This window comes from Pantherophis guttatus, chromosome 2, assembly GCF_059756535.1.
Source record: "Pantherophis guttatus breed Tessera chromosome 2, ASM5975653v1, whole genome shotgun sequence".
Classification (NCBI taxonomy): Eukaryota; Metazoa; Chordata; class Lepidosauria; order Squamata; family Colubridae; genus Pantherophis; species Pantherophis guttatus.
Window position 1 is genome coordinate 71,373,707 of NC_142064.1, and position 18,714 is coordinate 71,392,420.

An 18,714-nucleotide genomic window follows, 5' to 3' on the forward strand; every position below is an offset into this window, starting at 1 on the left:
GGTTTTATATATATATCAATATATATCTATATCTATATATCTATATATCTATATTGCCTCGACAAATCCCTGCCATTTTCTTGGCAAGATTTTAGAAGTGATTTGCCACTGTCTCCTTCCTAGGGCTGAGAGAGAGTAACTGGCCCAAAATCACACGACTGGTGTTATGTCAAAGATGAAACTACGTTTTATGGACTTCCTGGTTTCTAGCATGGTGCCTTAATTGGTCCCCAACATGGCTATCAATAGAGATTTAGCTAGAATTAAATTGTCAAGAGTTTGTTATTAACTTAGATTTTAGTGTTAGGTAACTAACCTTAAAAAAAAATCGTTGAAAGTGAACATAGTTAAATTCAGTCACATTTAAATAATCACCAAGCCATCCATAGCAAGTGCTTCCCTTAATTACTTTTGTGATATTTATGTATCTTTGTAAGTGTTATGGTGTGAAAATACATGCAATTAACAGTATTAATTACAGGAAGTCACAGCATAAATCCAACAACATAACAGTGTAATTCTGATAAAAAAAACTACCCCAAAAATCACAAAGAAATGTTAAACTTTCAAATTTGCCAATTTTTGTTTTGGTTGGCTGTTAAGGAAAATAGAAAAAAAGGGAAAGGGAAGGAAAGTGTAAGAAAAAAAAATTCATCCAAATATGTTACTCAAAGATGATGCTAAGCAGTAAATTAAATGAGTTTAGTAATAAGTCAGTTGGACCCAATGCCTTATGGAGAATTAGCAGTTCTCCTTTGGAAGATACAAGCTATTATTTTATTAATTTTAATTTTATTAATTTTAAATTGCTTTAGTAAAAACATAAAGCCATTGTTTTCATTTTAATCTGTAATTTAGAATGTAGCACTTAAGATTTACTGGTATACACCGCTTCACTGTGCCTTACAGCCCTGTTCTAAGCGGTTTACAGAGTCAGCCTATTGCCCCGAACACTCTGGGTCCTCATTTTACCGACCTTGGAAGGATGGAAGGCCAGGGGTGAAATGCTCCCGGTTCGGACCAGATCGCCCGATCCAATAGCGATGGCAGCGGGTGGTTCGGAGAACCGGTAGCAAAAATCCCTGTGCCCCCCCATGCCGTGCGATCATGAGAGGCTGTTTTTTTTACTTTTAAAAGCATTTTTTCTACAACCTCTTCAGCCAAAAAAATGCTTTTAAAAGTTAAAAAAAAAGCCTCTGATGATCACGCGGCTCAACTGGGATCATCAGAGGCTTTTAAAAGCATTTTTTCTACAACCTCTTCGGCCAAAGAGGTTGTAGGAAAAAAAATGCCTTTAAAAGCCTCTGGCGATCCCAGCTGAGTTGCCTTATCATCAGAGGCTTCTAAAAGCATTTTTTTCTGCAACCTCTTCGGCCGAAGAGGTTGTAGAAAAAATGCTTTTAAAAGTTAAAAAAAAAAAAAAGTTGGCCACGCCAATCCAGTCACATTACCCCCCACCAAGCCACGCCCACAGAACCTGTAGTAACAAATTTTAGATTTCACCCCTGTGGAAGGCTGAGTCAACCATGAGCTGGTGAGAATCAAACTGCCAAACTGCTGATGGCCGACAGTCAGCAGAAGTAACCTGCAGTACTGCATTCTAATCATTGCGCCGCCACGGCTCCTTAGGAGGGACATTCCAAATCCTGCAGAAATTAATTGCCCAGTTCTTGGTGGCTTGTTTCCTTTATCTACAGTGATAATACTATGGTTTCACACAAAATGTCAATAATGTGAACCAGACAGATAAATCCTGCTCCCTGATCATATCTCCTTCTGGGAACAGTGAAAAGGGTTCTACCTATATCATAGGTTGACAGCACTATTCTTAGAAAAGAACAGTGATTCTCCTTCAAAGAATACTTCTTGTTCTACTTTTGGCTCCTTGAACCAGGGCATATTATTAATAAGTGTGAGAATTGATTTAGGCAATACAGCTCCCTATATTTCAAAGTATACATGCAATTGGATTTCCAAATGTTCAATTCGGAAAGAATAAACTTTTAAATATTGTGCATGCTTTATGTGGACTGACGCAAATCATATCGTGCTGTTCAGTTTAAAATAGCTGCTCTTTTCTTAGAAATCAACTGTGAGAAAATACACCATGTATCTGTATCAGAGACTTACACTTTCTTCTGTAATCTATTGTTTAAAAATGGAAACATTTCAAATATTTTTGTAACAAGAAAACAAATTTATTGATTTTAAAAGACAAGACACAATTTTGTTTTGAAAAACACAAGAAAGCTAGCCTGAGTTCAAGTCTGAAATATTCAGAAAAATCCTACTATCTTTAGTATGTTCCAGTCATTTGTTTAAACAACACACTAAAAGTTAATATATATTTTTATAATTATAAAAGTTCCCCAGTTATTGTACAGTACACAATACAAATTGCCCACAAACTATTATTTAGCTCTTGCCAATTTTGAGAGGACATGATATACTAAAAGATTTAGCATTTTCACAAAAATCACATCAGGAAATACGTATTTACAGAATCAATACATTATACAAAACCCATCACGTTATTCTGTAAAGATGTTTTCTTTAAATAATTAAAAAGTATATTCAACTGTAATCCAAAAACTGGAAAAGAACATTACATTATCTCACACATACAATCTACAAAAAAGTTGCTTACCTCATTTACATTATATATCCAGTCAATTTAAAAATAAAAAGATCCAATAAGTTCTACTAGTGTTTCCTGCATTTCTGTGCTTGTGGGACTGAAAAGGATAATCTTCCACTTAACAAAATAAATGATGGTAATTAATCCACCCAGGGGAAAAAAAGAAGAAAAGTAAATATAAAAGAAACACAAAAAAAGAACTATTAAAATAAGAGAGCCCTGAGTGATAGTAAGGTTATTGATTGGTAAGAACTAAAATTAACCAATTAAATAGGCACAAACTTCCCAGGTTTTTACAAAGGCACACAAAAGTTTTTTTTTTTTTAGTTTTATACCCTCACTAGTTAATTTTCCAAAAAAAAAAAAATCAGATTTCTAATGGAGAATCTATACTTTTTAAGGTTTAAGGGAGAAGCCTGCTTTCATTAATTTGTTTTTCATATTCAAAGTTGAAAATATTTTGTATACTGTTGTTTGAATTTCAGATGTGTACTCCAATCTAGATCTAAATATAAAATTCTCAAGCTACCTGGAGTTTTGTAAACAGGCAACTTTCACTTCCAGTAAATATACTCTTTCCTATAAAGTCGAAATTAAACCTGCATTTCAGTTTCCTGATTTAAAGGTCTAGAACAATTTCTCTGTGCTTTATTATTATTATTATTATTAATAATACTCTATTATAGACTATGCAGGGGCATTTTTATGGTAAAAAATTTGAGGATTTGCTATTTAAATAGTACCTACATAGATGCCTTTTTTTTTTTTTTTGGTAACCTGATCATAAAGGGGGATTCACTAATTATGCAAAGATGAAGTCCAATTGGGGTCTGTGGATTAATCAGGCAAACTTAACATTTGATACAGAGTTTATTCCTGCAAGTCATGCTGGTCTGTCAATTGAACAGCAAATCACACAGTTACCACATCCAGATCCTATTATGATTACAACAGATTCATTTCCTCGACTTCAAAAAGCTACAGTGAGCACCCTAAAAGTACTCTTGTGTAATTTGTAATAATTTTCTCCAGATATAATTTTTTAAAATAGAAAGCTGCTCAGCAGCAGTTCTTAAACAAGTTGAAAGAGGCTACGGGGGTATGCAAGGTTTGTAATCAACCATGTATATTGGTGTGTTTTATGATAAATTATTAATTTAAATGAGCCATCCTTACCAATTATTACTCAGGGCTTCTAATCTCAACGTAATTTAGTAAACAAAAGAAAAAGAAAGCTAAAAAAGCAAATAAAATTGTAGACAAAAATTCTTTAAAAACAAGGTATGTTATTTCTGCCAAAAGACCCTAGGTAGTCACTTTGAAAGTGGCTTCTAACTATTTAGTAAAATAGTTTAGTAAAACGTAAACTTAGTTCTACTGGCACACAGAATCACTAGCAGCAATGATCAATGCATGCAAACTGAGAAGCATTTACAGAAAATCATTAGGAATAAATTCATAAACCCTTTGAGTATTGCATTTATGTTTCATTGTACATTAATTTGAAGAGCTTGAAACAAAAGAAAGGCTGGCTTTTTTTATTTTTTTGTCTTTGCATTGAACTAATGTCCAGTGTCTTTAAAATAAACATAGCGGGAGCATGGATTATTTACTGATAACTGCTTGGGATCAATGCACTTGAATGCTGCACTATAGCATCTGCATTCTAAACTTACACAACTTGAGACTCACCAAATGAAATGCACAGCTGTGAGCTAGGAGCTGCAACTTGTCAATTTACACAACTGCAGTAATCCTGGACAGGCAGCAAAACCAGAAGTTTTGTTCAGCCTGATTTGGGGTAGCATACATAACTTGTAGGCAATGTCTGTCTTGGTTGGCTCCAAATCTGATCTAGAAAATGGTTTGATGTAGGCCTAATTCTTATATGTTTTAAAAATCCACTGCTATATCACTTGTGGCTTATTTTAACCCAAACACTGTCTTAAATCTGGAATTCCATAAAAATACCCTTGTCTATGTTCAATAATAAACTTGGAAGTGGTATAATGTGCTAAAATAAAAGTACGATTCTACATAGTTGCATGTGTAGTGGTAAGCCTGTCTGCGTACACACAAATAGCACGAGAACCTCACTAGAGGTTCTCGTGCCATTTGAAAGGCAAGATACAACTTGCCTTTCAGTTGCAAAGAGTTTTGCAATAGCGTATTCAATACACTTCCAAGTCCAGACAATTTTGTGACTATGGATACATACACATCCTTTAGACTGCAGTCCTTGGCAACATCCAATGGATGGTAATAGATAACAATGTATTAACTCCAAAGTTCAAGTCTTTGACATACAGGTTATATTTACATCTTTTGACACTAACTAATGATTTCTCAACTACCTGGAAATAATTTTTTAAACAAACATTTAATTGTGAAATGTTTCCAAAGCCAACATCTTCGATCAAAAAACCTATAACGGTAGAAATACTTGCTTCTGTAGGCAGTACATATTAGGGAAAGGAATCCTTTGGGCTCCCAGATGTTGCTGCACAACAGCTCCCACGCATTGGTCATCCAAGCCAATGGTGAGGGATGTCAGATATTATGGTTCAGCTACCTGTGAACAATCATTTGTTCCCTACTCCTGGTAAAACGGCAGTGAATAAATTAAACTCAGATGCCTACCTCAAAGTGTTTAATGTTGAGTGTTTGCAAGAAAATCAAAACACAGGAATCCTTAATAGATAATGCCTAGGATGGTTCACATTTACATTCAGATTATACAGGGAAAAAAATTATGTTATTTTATGGAAGGGGAGGTAGTCAGTGGTCTCTGGGTGAAGTACAAATCCTTGGGTTTTTTTGAAAATCAGATACATATATATACTGTTCTGGGGAGTGGGCATTGTGAGCTCATATGATCTCAAGACTCTTAGAGATTCACATCAATTATATTTACTTACAATGCTCAAAGGGTTAATTCAAGGCATTATCATCAAAAGAATGCTCTAATACTAGAACTAAGCACTGAATTTATGCTTCTGTTCCAGTTTTTTTTAGTCACTAAACAAATAACCTAGCAACAATACTAGAATTCCTTTTCCTTTAAACCATATACACAGAGACTGACCTGTAATGCAGGAATGAGGGCCCAGTTTTCAGAAACTGGTACTGCTTTCACAAATCAGCATTAAGTGTTCTCAAAGTGTTACATAGTGTTATTTGGCCTGTCAAATCTATGAAATGATTTAATATTTTGCTGAGAAATCATTTGAAAAAAGTGTTTCTAACGTTTGTGAATACCTCGTTTTTAAATTAAAGAAATTATATGTAGACCTACACATCCTCAGTACTATTTCAATTGCTATCATCCATTGTGAACCAAATATGGTAACATTGCACAGCAGTACTGTAGAATTTTTTTTAATGGATAAATGATTTCTAAAGTAGTGTTATAATTACATGTTATAATACAAAAAATAAGCACAAAGAAAAAAAATGCAGGACAGGACAAAAACAGATTAAGGTGACAGCACCAAAGATTTTGCATTCCTGAAGAGATTATGAAAACTGGGCCCCGTTTCTGAATACGAATTTTCAATAGAATCATCAGTATTGATCACTGCATTACTTGTTCAAGAGCCAAAAAGTCTTAATTAATTAAAAAAAATAGTATTTAAAACTTTTTTAGACAAATTGTTCTCAAATGTTATTAGTTCATTTTCTTGCAATGTTCCCCAAAGTGCTTCAATTAAGCTATTCCTCAATATATATTTTTTTTGATGAGTACATACTCCTTGATTATTACGATCATACTGGATTCATGGCATAATGTGAAACCATTTATGGAACCTTCAGTGAAAAATGTATGGCATGGCATATCAAGTACAAAGAAGCTGCAACTAGAAGAGAAATTTGGGGAAGCCCTGGTATTTGCACAGAACACTAGGGCATTTGCGTGGGATTATCTGAATCCCAGCCCTCATACATTTCATTTTGAAAAATGTATATAACATATAGGCACAAGTAGTACAGTGTCAGAATGCTATCTAAAGTGAGCCGGTTTATACTGAAGAGCTTCTGAAGATAATGCAAGTCAGTTGGCCATTTGATTTATAATTCCTACTAGACATAAAAATATAAAAAAATTATTCAGGGACAAAGATGCACATGAACAATGATTATTCTGATTCATGATTAATAGAAGCTCTTCTAATGCTTTTTGTTATCTGTGTTGATGACTTATTGGAGCATTTTGGAATATATTCTGGACACTGACAGGTTGTGAAATTTCATTATTTGTATGGTCCACAACAGACCAGAATTCCAGGATATGATGTTAGATAACAATAAATATCAATCTTTTTGGCACATTGAATACAGTGATCAACTGGAAGGGGAGTGGTCTGGAAAATGTATCATAAAAATTTACAGCCCTGTCTCTCTCAGAAAAGTAAATTTGCATCATTTTCATTTTTCTGCATGAACAAAATCCAGTATTCAGGACAAAAGAAGACAGTAATACAGAAACACAAGTTTGTCATCCAGGAAGGATAGTACCAGTAAATAAATCATATTTAACATAGAACTTTAATAGACTCTCAAAAAAAGATGCTGAAAAGTGTTTCTTTGTTTCTACATTTAATTTTACTGTATTTAAGTGTAAACATTTCATAATGCACAATGAGAGGGAGGAACTATCACAGCTTAGTTTTTAAAAAATTGGTGAGGGGTGTAGGTGTGATGGATTTAATGGGAAAAAATAAGAACATATTCCAATAGCAGAAAGAACAAAATTATAATGAAATATATCAGCATGTTTAACCAAATGGCAGGAATTACTAGGCACAATACCTAGTTCGGCCCAATTTTGCAATTCTAAGCAATTCTTAAAGCTTAGTTTTGAAGTAGAAATAGTCAAATAAAAAAAATTAGTAAATCTTTAGGTATTCTTGATATCTGTAAAATCAAGGATGCAACCTGTGTACTAAAAATATACCAAAAATTCCACCTGCTGTTGAAGCATTTGGTGATAATCTTGAAAATTGTCTTTCAAACAAACAATAAACAAGACGCTAATATTTTATATAGGTCTTGCTATAAAACCTGTAAATCTTCTTTGTGCTTTCCTTCATTTTTGGTTTGTTTTGGTCAAACTAAGGAAATTCACATGTCTTTTAAACCAATAAAATGTGTAATGCATTCTAACTAGAACAGCTTCATGAGAATAAAAGGGAAACAACATATACTATGAATGAACCATTAAATAAAATAGCAGACTGACCCCCCCATCACCATATGCACTATTGAAACTATACGCTGCTTTTTTAAAAACGTTGCTTACGTTACTTTTTGAAATTAAAAGTAGATAAGGGTTTAGAAATATATATATATGCATATATATTTATATATAAGTATATAAATTCTTGTCTGGGAATTAGCTAATCTATTCTGTTGACCTTTGACACTGTTAAAGCTAGTTTGTTTTCCACCGTTTTCCCCCAATCCCACCCCACCCCAGAAAATCTGATTAGTAATAAAGTGAAGTTCAGCTATAAATAAGAAAGAAAAAGGCTGTCACTCTAAGAGGGATAGTATATCTAATTTTCTTTAAAAAAAAAATCTTGATATCTGAAGTATGTAACCTGCCCTTACTGTTTAGGGAATCTGAAGGAAAGAGGGGAAGAAAGAAGAAAGAAAGAAGACAGGCACACTTTGTTGAATCAATGTAAGAGTTATTAACAAGAAAATCTTAGCTTCAGTTCTGTTTAAGGCACCATGTAATAGCCGAGGTACAATGATCCCTGATGTACATTCTTAAATGGCAATGGTCCATCTAGCCACCTATTCAAATTCTACGCAATTGGGAAATAAGTACAAGTGACATGTGCCAGTTTCACTGCCTTTAAAACATTTTATATAAAATGAAATCCACTTAAGAACCAGGAATTATTCTGAGCAAAATTACAATGCAGGTTGCTACATTCCTTGCATCCTATAAACTATCTTTAACAAGAGCAGCAGGTTGAACTATCATGAGGAAAAGGACATAGAATTAAAAAGTCATCTGAAAGGAATGGTTTCCTGCATGTCCAGTTCAGCATAAGTAGCACGTACACTTAAAGAAGGAATCAAGATGCTTTTTAAAAAAAACTTCAGTAGCCAACCTCCCCACTGAAGAGCAGAAAGCATCTGGGTAGTGGTCCCATATGTATATGAGGTGCAGAACCCAGCAAATGCTTCTGTAACATGACCTCCACTCGTTTAAAGATGATCGTGTTCTCACTGGAAATCAAAGATGCCTTAATTCAAATCTTGTAAAACTCTAATTAAAACGAATGGAGGTTGCACAGAGTCAGTTTTTGGGCAGAATGTACCTGAAATCAGTAGTCTTATGAGAGAGGAGCTAGTATCCCAAAATTTGAAACTGATTTAAGGAAGCTTGAATTGTCCATAATGGTGTCATCTGTACCTTTATTAAGTACACATTACCATGTGCTATCAGAGCTCTCATTTATCCTGCAAACAGTGAGAACCACTCTTCCTCTGAGAAAGAAGACAATCTATGTTCTCTAGAATTATAATAAATCTTCCAATATATCTGTTGAGCACTCTGAAATGTATCAAAATAGTTATTTTCCAGTTTTCTCCAACAAAAGCTGCCTTTTAATAATAATTCTAACGCAGCTGCTATCAAACGAGCGTGCCTCCAGTGTAAATCAAAGAGGAAAATTCTTGATATTTCAGAGTGCAATTAATTAAAAACCCTATTTATACGAAATCACCATGACTAACAGTTAACATTAAAATATTTTGTAAAAACTATGAAAAAATTAAATTACTTTTAATTATAAAGAGGACAAAAAACATTAACATTAATCTTCGCAAAAATGCTTCTTGACTTTTGAAACTAAGAAAATTTTTTATATTAAGCGGCCAGTGTAAAATGATTGTATTTACCTTCCCCCCCCCAAATCTGACCAAATACATAGACCCATTCCATTTCACAACTCCAGCAAAAGTACAGATAAAATTTGACAATAGTCGACTTTCAGAAATCTTTTTTTTTTTTGCATCCCTTCCGTCCCCTATGATATGCCCAACATCAAGAGGGCTAATACAATCTGAAAAAAGAACTTTAAATATTTGTTAGACCGCAGTATATGTATTTCCAGTCGCACTACACTGTCTGATCGTTTGAGTAGCTGTGACAATGTGCTCATTGTGAAGAGGGTTCAAAAGGTTCTGCTGTACTCCAGTCTCGAGTACCGGCTGCAGGCAGCCCACCTGAAAGGCCTGGCTAATTTCAGTCTTCTCTCGCTTGGCTTGTGGCTCTCCAGAGTCATCCAGCTCTTCATCTATTTCACTTTCAACTTCACTGCCTTCATCTGCACAAATAAAATCACCATGAATCCTGCAATCTGAAAGAGTCATGTTACAATGAGATAGAAAGACTTAACAACCGTAGCAAAGTGTCAAGTTACTTAAATTGGATAGTCTCTGTGTCCAAATCCAATCCTAGGTAAATTACATATGTGCACTCTCCAGCTTTCTCCTTATTAATTAGTCAGTCCTTGTATTTGTAGATGAATGCTTATTCCCCGGCAGCATCTTAAGCTCCCACCTTTATTTCTACTATGGGGACTGCAAGTAAAGGAAGCAATCTCCTTTCTGTGACCAGAAATCACGTCTTGTGCGAAAATGAATCCTAATGAACCCAATTTTTTACCATGTTTTGTAACTACTTCAGTGGAGACTGTTACCTTATTTCCATAATGGATCACTAGGACTTGAACCAGTGCACAAGTTCAAAATGGTCCTCATTTAATGACCATTCAGTAAGTGTCTCAACATACAATGGCTCTGAACGACTGATGATTACAATTGGACCTTGTACTTATGGTCAACACAGCATCCCCATAATCACAAGATTGCAATTTTCAATCTTCCATGCTGGCTCCCCGCAAGCAAAGTTAATGGGAAAGCTAGCAGGGAGTCAGAGGGGCTCATGTGAAGTCCTTGCTCAATGACAGCAATCAGGACCAGCGATGAAATTCACTTACCTTCACTACTGGTTCGGGAATGGGAGAGCGTGCGCGCTATGTGCACCTTTTCTGCGCATGCGCAGAGTCTTCTGCGCATGTGCAAAGGGTAAAAAACGGGATGTAATGACATCCCGGCGGGTGTGTGGAGCCTCCTGCTGCTGGCGCTACTGGTTCGCGCGAACCGGATAAATCCGGCCGGATTTTACCACTGATCAGGACCACCATCACTAAGTAATATGAACACATGTCCCAAAGGTGCTTTTTCAAAGGGCAACTGGACTTTGTTTTTCCTTGAAGCATCTTCAGTTCAGTTCAGTTGAATCAGAAGCAAAACGTCAAGAAAAAACAAAGTCCACTTGCCTTATGAAAAAGCACCTTTGGGACAACCATGACCTGGATGACTGAGAATCTCCATAGACAGTATGATTACATGGCTTTTTTTCACTTCAAACCACATTGCTAACAATGGAGTTTCCAGTCCAAATTACTGTTGCTAAGTGACGACAACCACTAATATACCAAATTCAGTTGAAATTTGCTCATGCTGTCAATAAATTAAATGGATACTATGTTTCATCGAGTGAAAGAACCTTTGTATGAGATGCTCTTCCTCAGAATCCCACTGGTTGGATTCACGCATCATACAAATCATAATGTGACTAGATTGTGGATTAGTATGTTATATGAGACCCTTGTCAATTGCAGTTTACTTAATAAAACATAGTTAAACTGTAGTGATCGCTATAGTTCACTAGATCTTTTAAAAAGATCTCCCAGCCTTCAAAGTAAGCTTTCAGATTAAGTAGAAATACAAAAAAAAGTGAATAAGTTAAGAAAACAAGGAGTGGCTTATTAATATAGTAAAGAAATACATTTATAATTTCCTAATCAAGTTGAAGATCTGTAGTATGCTAACCTTTGTCCATGTTTCCAGGAGATGCAGCATTTAAATCACCAAACTGTGGAAGAAAATCAAAATAGCAACTTTTAATACAATACATTATACTAGCATTTTCCGTATCAGTTAAATCCTCTGTGAAATCTAATCATAACTATGTTTCCCAAGAAGTATGACTATTTTTTATTCACAAATGGAACAATTACAATATCCTTCAGATTATGCCATTCGGGGGGGGAGGGGTGTCTATGACAATTTGCTGCATCCAACTTGCCATGGCCACCTCACTACGGCCAACTAGCCACAGCCAACTTGTCATGGGACAACTCGCCATAGCCAACACGCTGCGGGACAAGAGTTACACTAATATTAATGAAATGATGGAATAGAATCATTAAAGAAAGGATGCAAAAATAGGGACCAAATGAAATGTGAAAAACAAAAAATAAAATATTTTTATTTATTTATTTTAAATAATTAAATAAATTGCCCTGTGACGAGTTGGCCATAGCGAATTGTCCCATTCCTTCCAGGGTGGTTCAGGGATTTCTGGAAGCGAATCCTTCAAATTAAAAATGGTTTAGAACTTTTTCTTCACCTCAGGCCCCCTCTTTAAATACCTTTTATGGACACGGACCACCAAAACTTAACTCAAGATTTAAATGCTAGCATTTTTTTCAAGCCTTTTTGGACCCCATGTGACAACATCATGGCCTCCAAGGGATCCACGGGCCACAGGTTGGGAACCACTGGTTTACAGAAGCAATCCAGATCTGAAAAGAGGCTTGATTCTTCTGAAATGCGTATCCAGCTTCTGGTTTAAAAACGAGACTAACAGGAATGGAACCAGACCATTCTGAAGTTGGAAATCAATGACTTTGGCTCATCTTTGGTAATCTCTAAATCATTTTTCCTAATTATTTGAGTTTCTACTGTTAGTCTCATGAAACTATTCTGTGCACTATTGTAACACATACCACAAAGCCTTCTATTCTAAACTTAAATACATACCTCATTTTGGAATGACAAAATGTTAAATAGTGAACAAAAAACTAGATGTATTGCCTAATATTGTGAATAAAAGTAAATAACGCGTGTTGCCTACTTCTGAATTTATTTTCATAATGTACACTCTTCATTTTGACCCAGAAAGAAGAGTAATGAAGTATATGAAGAAAGAATATTTGCATATTCTTAATGGCTGTGGAATATTAAACATGGTCAAATGTGTTGATGCTTCATATATAAGATATATTATTACTTTGTGCTTCAAAAAGGAACCATCACCTTTTCCCAAGTTCTCTTGAAACAAGTTTGTGATGTAACAAAAATAAAAAACCTAATCATCATCTTCAATTAAAAAATAACTATTGGGTGACAGAAAAAAAAAATCTTACTAAGGATGAAAATATTACTATTTGTTGTTTATTTCTATGAATACAAGAAAATAGGTTTAATTAATTTTTTAACTCTGAGTGTCAAACTGCCGTTTAAAAAAAACAAGGAGAAAAGTTTGAATATTTGGCAATTCAGGAAGGTTATAATTTAAAAAGAAGGACCATAGATTTCAGAAATGAACATAAGATTTTAGAAATTCACACAGGATCTGAAAGGTAACAGCAAAATACTCGATCCAGTATTTAGTGTGAATAAATATAATCAGAATGTACAAACAAAAGAAAATGAATTTCTATATGAGCTTTATATAGATTCAACTTAGCTGAAACTTGATGACATCCATTATATCTAAATCTCAGATGAAAGGAATTTAATTATAACTGATCCACATTTACCTCCTAGAAAACACATTTACTTAATTAAGTATAACTTAATGAGATAATTACTCCTTTTTGATGTTAAATTATCTGGTAAAGGATTCCAACTGTAGACTGACCTCTCCCATGACTGCAATAGGTGTCTCTCCTGTGGCTTGAGCAACCCGATGTTCAACTAAGTAAAACATATATTCATCATATAACAGACGGATCAGATGAAAAGAACCAAAGCTAGCAGCACTGCGCAGAGTTAAATCTCGAATCACCATTGAGCTATATCAAGATGAAAATACAAATGAAACACATTATCATCCAATAAATATGCCAGAAATTTCTGACACATCCAACATAATTCTAACAATTACATTATTTAAGCCAGGAGAGGACAATGGTTTTTAAAAGTAAAGTTAGTTTTCTTGTCAGGAAAGAAAGGGGTGTTATACTACATGCTGAAGACTGGCCAAGCTATGGCAAGTTGTGGGCAGGGTCATTCTTTTCTTTTCAAATTCCCTCTTTTCTCTGTCTCAAGATTCAGATAACTCTTGCCAGAAGTATAAACTAATTTCCCTAAATGGCTTTTAAATGTGACTAAGGTCTACATGAATCTAGGGGAGAGCAACTATGGCAACTTTGCTACCTGTTGACTTCTTGAGCCAACATGGTTGCCATAGTTGCCTACCCTTGTCCTAGGTGAAGGGCCCCGTGTGACCTCTTGATTGCCTATCTCTTAATTAGGCATTACATTTAGACAGCACTTTAATAATTATTATATAAATGACTCATCATATACAGCTGGACTTAACTAGCATTCTTATTATTGGTTGATGGACTACTTCTGTTTCTCTCCTTTCCCTTTAAAATACAAATTCAGCTTATAAGCAACATCAACTAAAAATGAAAACGTAACAAATCATTTTTGTAAACTCAAAATATGCTTCAATGTTTTCTGCCGGTGGCAGTAGCCCCTGAAGTTAGGATATTAGAAACTGTCTGAAGCAGGCTTCTAGGGTTGTCTTCACCTACTTTCTTTCTTCTTACTTTGGAGGCAATAGAAATGGGTTACTTTAAGCAAAGAACAGGATGAAAATATAGTCGCACTAAGGCTTAATTAGAAAAGAAAGGAGTGGAGGGAAGAATGCATAAATCCAAGCTCCACTGCTGCTTATTGACACGTCTTTCCCTCCCCACCCAATATTACTTTTATTAGCGATATGGTACATTAACAAAGTTGTACAGCCTCATCTATGATCACTTATGGCTGAGAGCTATGATCCAGTTGGTATACATTCAAAAGCACATTGTATTTCTGTGATGCTTTAAAGCAGCTGTGTCTTTTCTCGGGACCTCATACCTGCTGCATGATTCTTACAAAAGAAATGTTTAAAGAAATGGCAAACAGGTGCTACATGCCCATTTCTATGCATTTCAAAGCACCTTTTGGCCTTTGAACTCAAAGCACTGCGCTACCCTACTGGACTGAGACAAAATATAACCTCTTTAATCAGGGCACTGACCTGTAGAAAGACCACTTTAACAGAAATTGGCGTGCTGCTTTAGGAAAACTAGGTCTTCCTTCATATGGTTTCAGTGCTTGCATCATTACATTATCAAGCCAGGCAGCCCACTGCTCCAGAGTGCTCTGCTGCTGAAGAGTCATCTTGAAATCTGTTTCTAACCGTTGTACCATGTTGTCATCACACTGGCACACCCAGGAAGCCTGCTCCTGTACCAATTCAAAAAAAGTTTTAACAGAGGAGCTTCAAGTGCCCGATTTAAATTTAAGTTAAAGATGCCTAGAAGGGAAAACAATGAGTAAAACAAAAAAAAAAGAATAAGTACTCAGTGAACAAATCAAGGGATAGAGGACATTGAATTTTCTTCCGGATAATAAAATAACTCTGCATGTTATTGCTCTCCCCTTGTGCATGCTTGTATTCATCAGTGTAATGGGAAACTCTGGATAGGTTGTAACTCTTCCACTGGAGGTGATGTGACTTGAAAAGAGAAGGAAGGCTTAGAACAGAGGTGGGCAACTATGGTGACTTTTAGGTCTTAAAATTGCCCATTCCTGTCTTAGAACAAAGCAGTGAACAGCATTCTGAGTTCAACTACCCATCCCATAGTGATGCAAGGATGGTTTTTCTTCTGAAATAGTTTTCTCAACAGATCCTTACTCTCAATTTTATTCGTTTTCAGTTTTGATGTTTTTTTTCAGCTGCTTCTTTCTATACACTAAATTCAATCTAAATTTGTTTAGTTTTCATAGAGTAATTTGGCTGGCAGACCCAATTCCAAGCTCCTTCACATAATGTCTTTCCAACATTCTGTTGATTCGGAAAGGATTGAAAAAGGTTTCAAAGGTGGAATAGCAGGAGGAGGAGAAGAGGAGAAATGGAACTGCTGAACATTGGAATGTTTTACTGAATGGGTTGTATTTAAAAAAATGAATCATTTCAAATGGGCTGCTAAACATTTTTTTTTCTAAAGCTTTGGCAGATATAGATAGATATCGGCCACAGATATATTATCATGGATGTTAAGAAACACCCTTCATTGTCTACAAGTCAACAGGTAAAAATCAGAGTAGGTTTTTGGGAGGGTGGGGGGAGAATGAGCTACAGAAATCTTTCACGAATCTTTTCTTGCAAAAACAAAAGATTATTGTGGCAGGTTTTCTCTAGACCAGGGGTATCAAACTCGATTTCATTGAGGGCCACATCAGGGTTGTGTTTGACCTTGGGGGGCCAGGGTAGTGTGGCGGGGTGGGTATGGCCAGCTCAACATCACTCATGTCAGGGGGAGCCTGTGGTGGCCCAAGTGCTCTGCTAGTGAAAATGGGCTCCCAAGATCCATTTTCGGCTGCGATGGCCTCCTGCAACCTTCTGCCAGCAAAAACAGAGCTCGGGAGGGCCGCACACAGCCCGCCCAAGTTCTGTTTTCACTGGCAAAGGAACTGCGGGCCTGTCCTTCGCTGTTTCCAGGGCAGCCCCGTGGTCCAGATCTAAGCATCCCGTTGGCCAGATCCGGCCCCCTGGCCTTGAGTTTGACACACCTGCTCTAGACTGAACTTTCCCTGGCATCTCTGAAATTCAAATGCAAGGAGGGCTTTTTAAAATTTGTATTAGGTTTTTTTTACCTCACTTTTATTATTGTTTATAAATAACTCAAGGCAGCAAACATATCTCCTTCCACAACAACAACAACCCTGTGGGGGCTGAGAGTAATGACTGGCCCAAAATTACCTGGCTGGCTTTCATGCCTAAGGAGGGGCTAGAAGTCCCAGTCTCTCGCTTTCTAGCCTGGTGCCTTAATGACTGGACCAAAGAATTACAAACAAAGCATCCATGTCATGTCATGTCATACCTGGACATTGGCAAAATCAACACGGTTGAGGTCATTGAGCATCTGGTTAATCTGAGAAGTGTTTTGCAAGACAGCTCGGGCTGCCTGAGCCAGATGATTAAGAGATGTGTATCTTCGCAGAGTCTGAGCAAAGGCACTTACAGCGGCAACCTGCGAAAAATAAAGAAAAAGACCTGATACTCCTATTCTCTTATAAAGCTGGTGCTGGTTAGCAACTTTTACAAATAAATCATGTTTATCGAGAAATATTACCCAACTATGCCAATATTGTCTTATAAAGAAATCTGATGAGAATATGACTTTTGGAGATGTGTGCACATGATAACAGTAATGTTAATAATGCAAGGTAAATAAAAACAATATCGTACAAAAAGTGTACAAAGGAAGCACCATCTTAGAATATTGTGGTACACACTTGTGCCAGTTTGCTGTGAAATATAAAGAATCTAAAGAATATGGCACTTATGCCATCTAGAATCCTTCAGTAAATATTTGCTAGAGAGGCAAATCTCTTCTCAAAGACTACTACAGCAACATCAAAAGCTTTTACCAGTTAGATCACCACTTGAGCACATAATTTAAAATACCCTTTTTCACATAGTCTTTGGTTGATTAGAGATTATATTACAAGAGCAACTACTGTAAAACTTTCCATTCACATGCAAGTCCCAAAGGTGCTTTTTCAAAGAGCAACTGAACTTTTGTTTCCCTTGAAGATATTTTGCTTCTCATCCAAGAAGCTTTTTCACTTCTGAATTAGAACTGAAGAAGCTTCTTAGATGAGAAGCGAAATGTCTTCAAGAAAAAAACAAAGTCCAGTTACCTTTTGAAAAAACACCTTGGGGACCACCATGACCTGGATGAGTGAGAATCTCCATAGATATTCACATGTAAAAGACAAAAATCTCAGTTTGAATTTCTCCCTCAAATAATGGAAAAATCTCATTTGGCAAATCCATCTGAAAAATCTATGGCAAATTATACAAATTATGTTAATTAGATAGATTCAGGTATAATGAACAGTTTTAAAAATCTCCTTTCTCAAAGCAGTCTGCTAACTGGAGGTATTACTGTATTTCTAATGTTTATTATGCCAGTTCACAAATATATTACATATATGACACTATATTTAGTGGAAAAATTATATTATTACATTATTTATTTCCCATGAACCACCTGGGTGAGGCCTCACATGGACCACAGACTGAGAACTAGTGATTTAGATATCAGTAAATGAACGTTCTACAGCAAAATTTAAAGAACAGTATAGATTGGCAATATAAAACCAAAAGCAGATTCTACGCCGTTTTTTAAAAGGATTCTTTTGTAGTGTCTTTTTATAAATGAAATAGAGGAGGTAATGTTGAATTATTAGTATTTGTAACACCTTTTTTGTTGCAAATGATTTTGAAAGCAAGGGTAACTCTTTAGCTTACCTTGGTTTGAATCATTCTCTGGGGAATATTGTTCATGGCATTGGAAAGCCAACCTTCAAGGCTTTTTGCAAAATTGCGAATGGCTTGGGTCAAGGCACCTATGCGTGAAAAGTAAGCACACAATAAATGAAAAAAAAAAAGTCAAGGCATGAATGTATTGACAGATCAATGTCCTTGAATATTACAACTAAATTGTAAAGGGAGAGAGCAAATGCTAATGCATGTTACTGATCAACACAGAAAAGAAATACCACATAATTATAAGTAGCGCTATTCTATTACAACATACCTATAGAACAGCAAATCTTGAGGGCTGCAGTGACTGTTCTGAGATGCTAATCATGTGTCTATGCCATGTAACTTTGGACTATAATCAGAAATTCTTAGTATAAAGGAGTATTTTGTCATATTGGACCCAAAATCAACCTGAAAATATGGGGTCATTTTTGCAGTAAAATGTAGATCCCAGATCAGAATCAGTGACTTGTTAATTCTTCAATACACAAAGGAACACAAATGTGACAATCTTACTCTAGGCTACATATTATTTCTTGAAGGCATTTGATCCTGCAGTGAAGTTAAAAGTAATAAATTGTTCACTCTT

The 18,714-nt window shown here is 35.7% G+C and overlaps 1 protein-coding gene across 3 annotated transcripts in view; it reads right to left on the reverse strand.

Annotated features, from left to right (window-relative positions):
* Positions 1-9,639: 9,639 nt before the first annotated feature.
* Positions 9,640-18,714, reverse strand: part of RFX3 (regulatory factor X3) — a 196,690-nt gene continuing 187,615 nt past the window's right edge. The window contains exons 12-17 of one of the 3 annotated variants that reach the window (XR_015732265.1): positions 18,111-18,208; positions 16,675-16,824; positions 14,826-15,034; positions 13,431-13,486; positions 11,555-11,597; positions 9,640-9,981 (exon numbers count right to left, since the gene is read on the reverse strand). Coding sequence is in view for 2 of the 3 variants with exons in the window: in XM_034410324.3 (XP_034266215.1) it covers positions 9,743-10,014; positions 11,555-11,597; positions 13,431-13,584; positions 14,826-15,034; positions 16,675-16,824; positions 18,111-18,208 (926 nt within the window). In the remaining variant the exon portion in view is untranslated. Of the gene's footprint in view, positions 10,015-11,554; positions 11,598-13,430; positions 13,585-14,825; positions 15,035-16,674; positions 16,825-18,110; positions 18,209-18,714 lie in introns of all 3 variants that reach the window. The other 2 variants (XM_034410326.3, XM_034410324.3) reach the window with 2 other exon arrangements.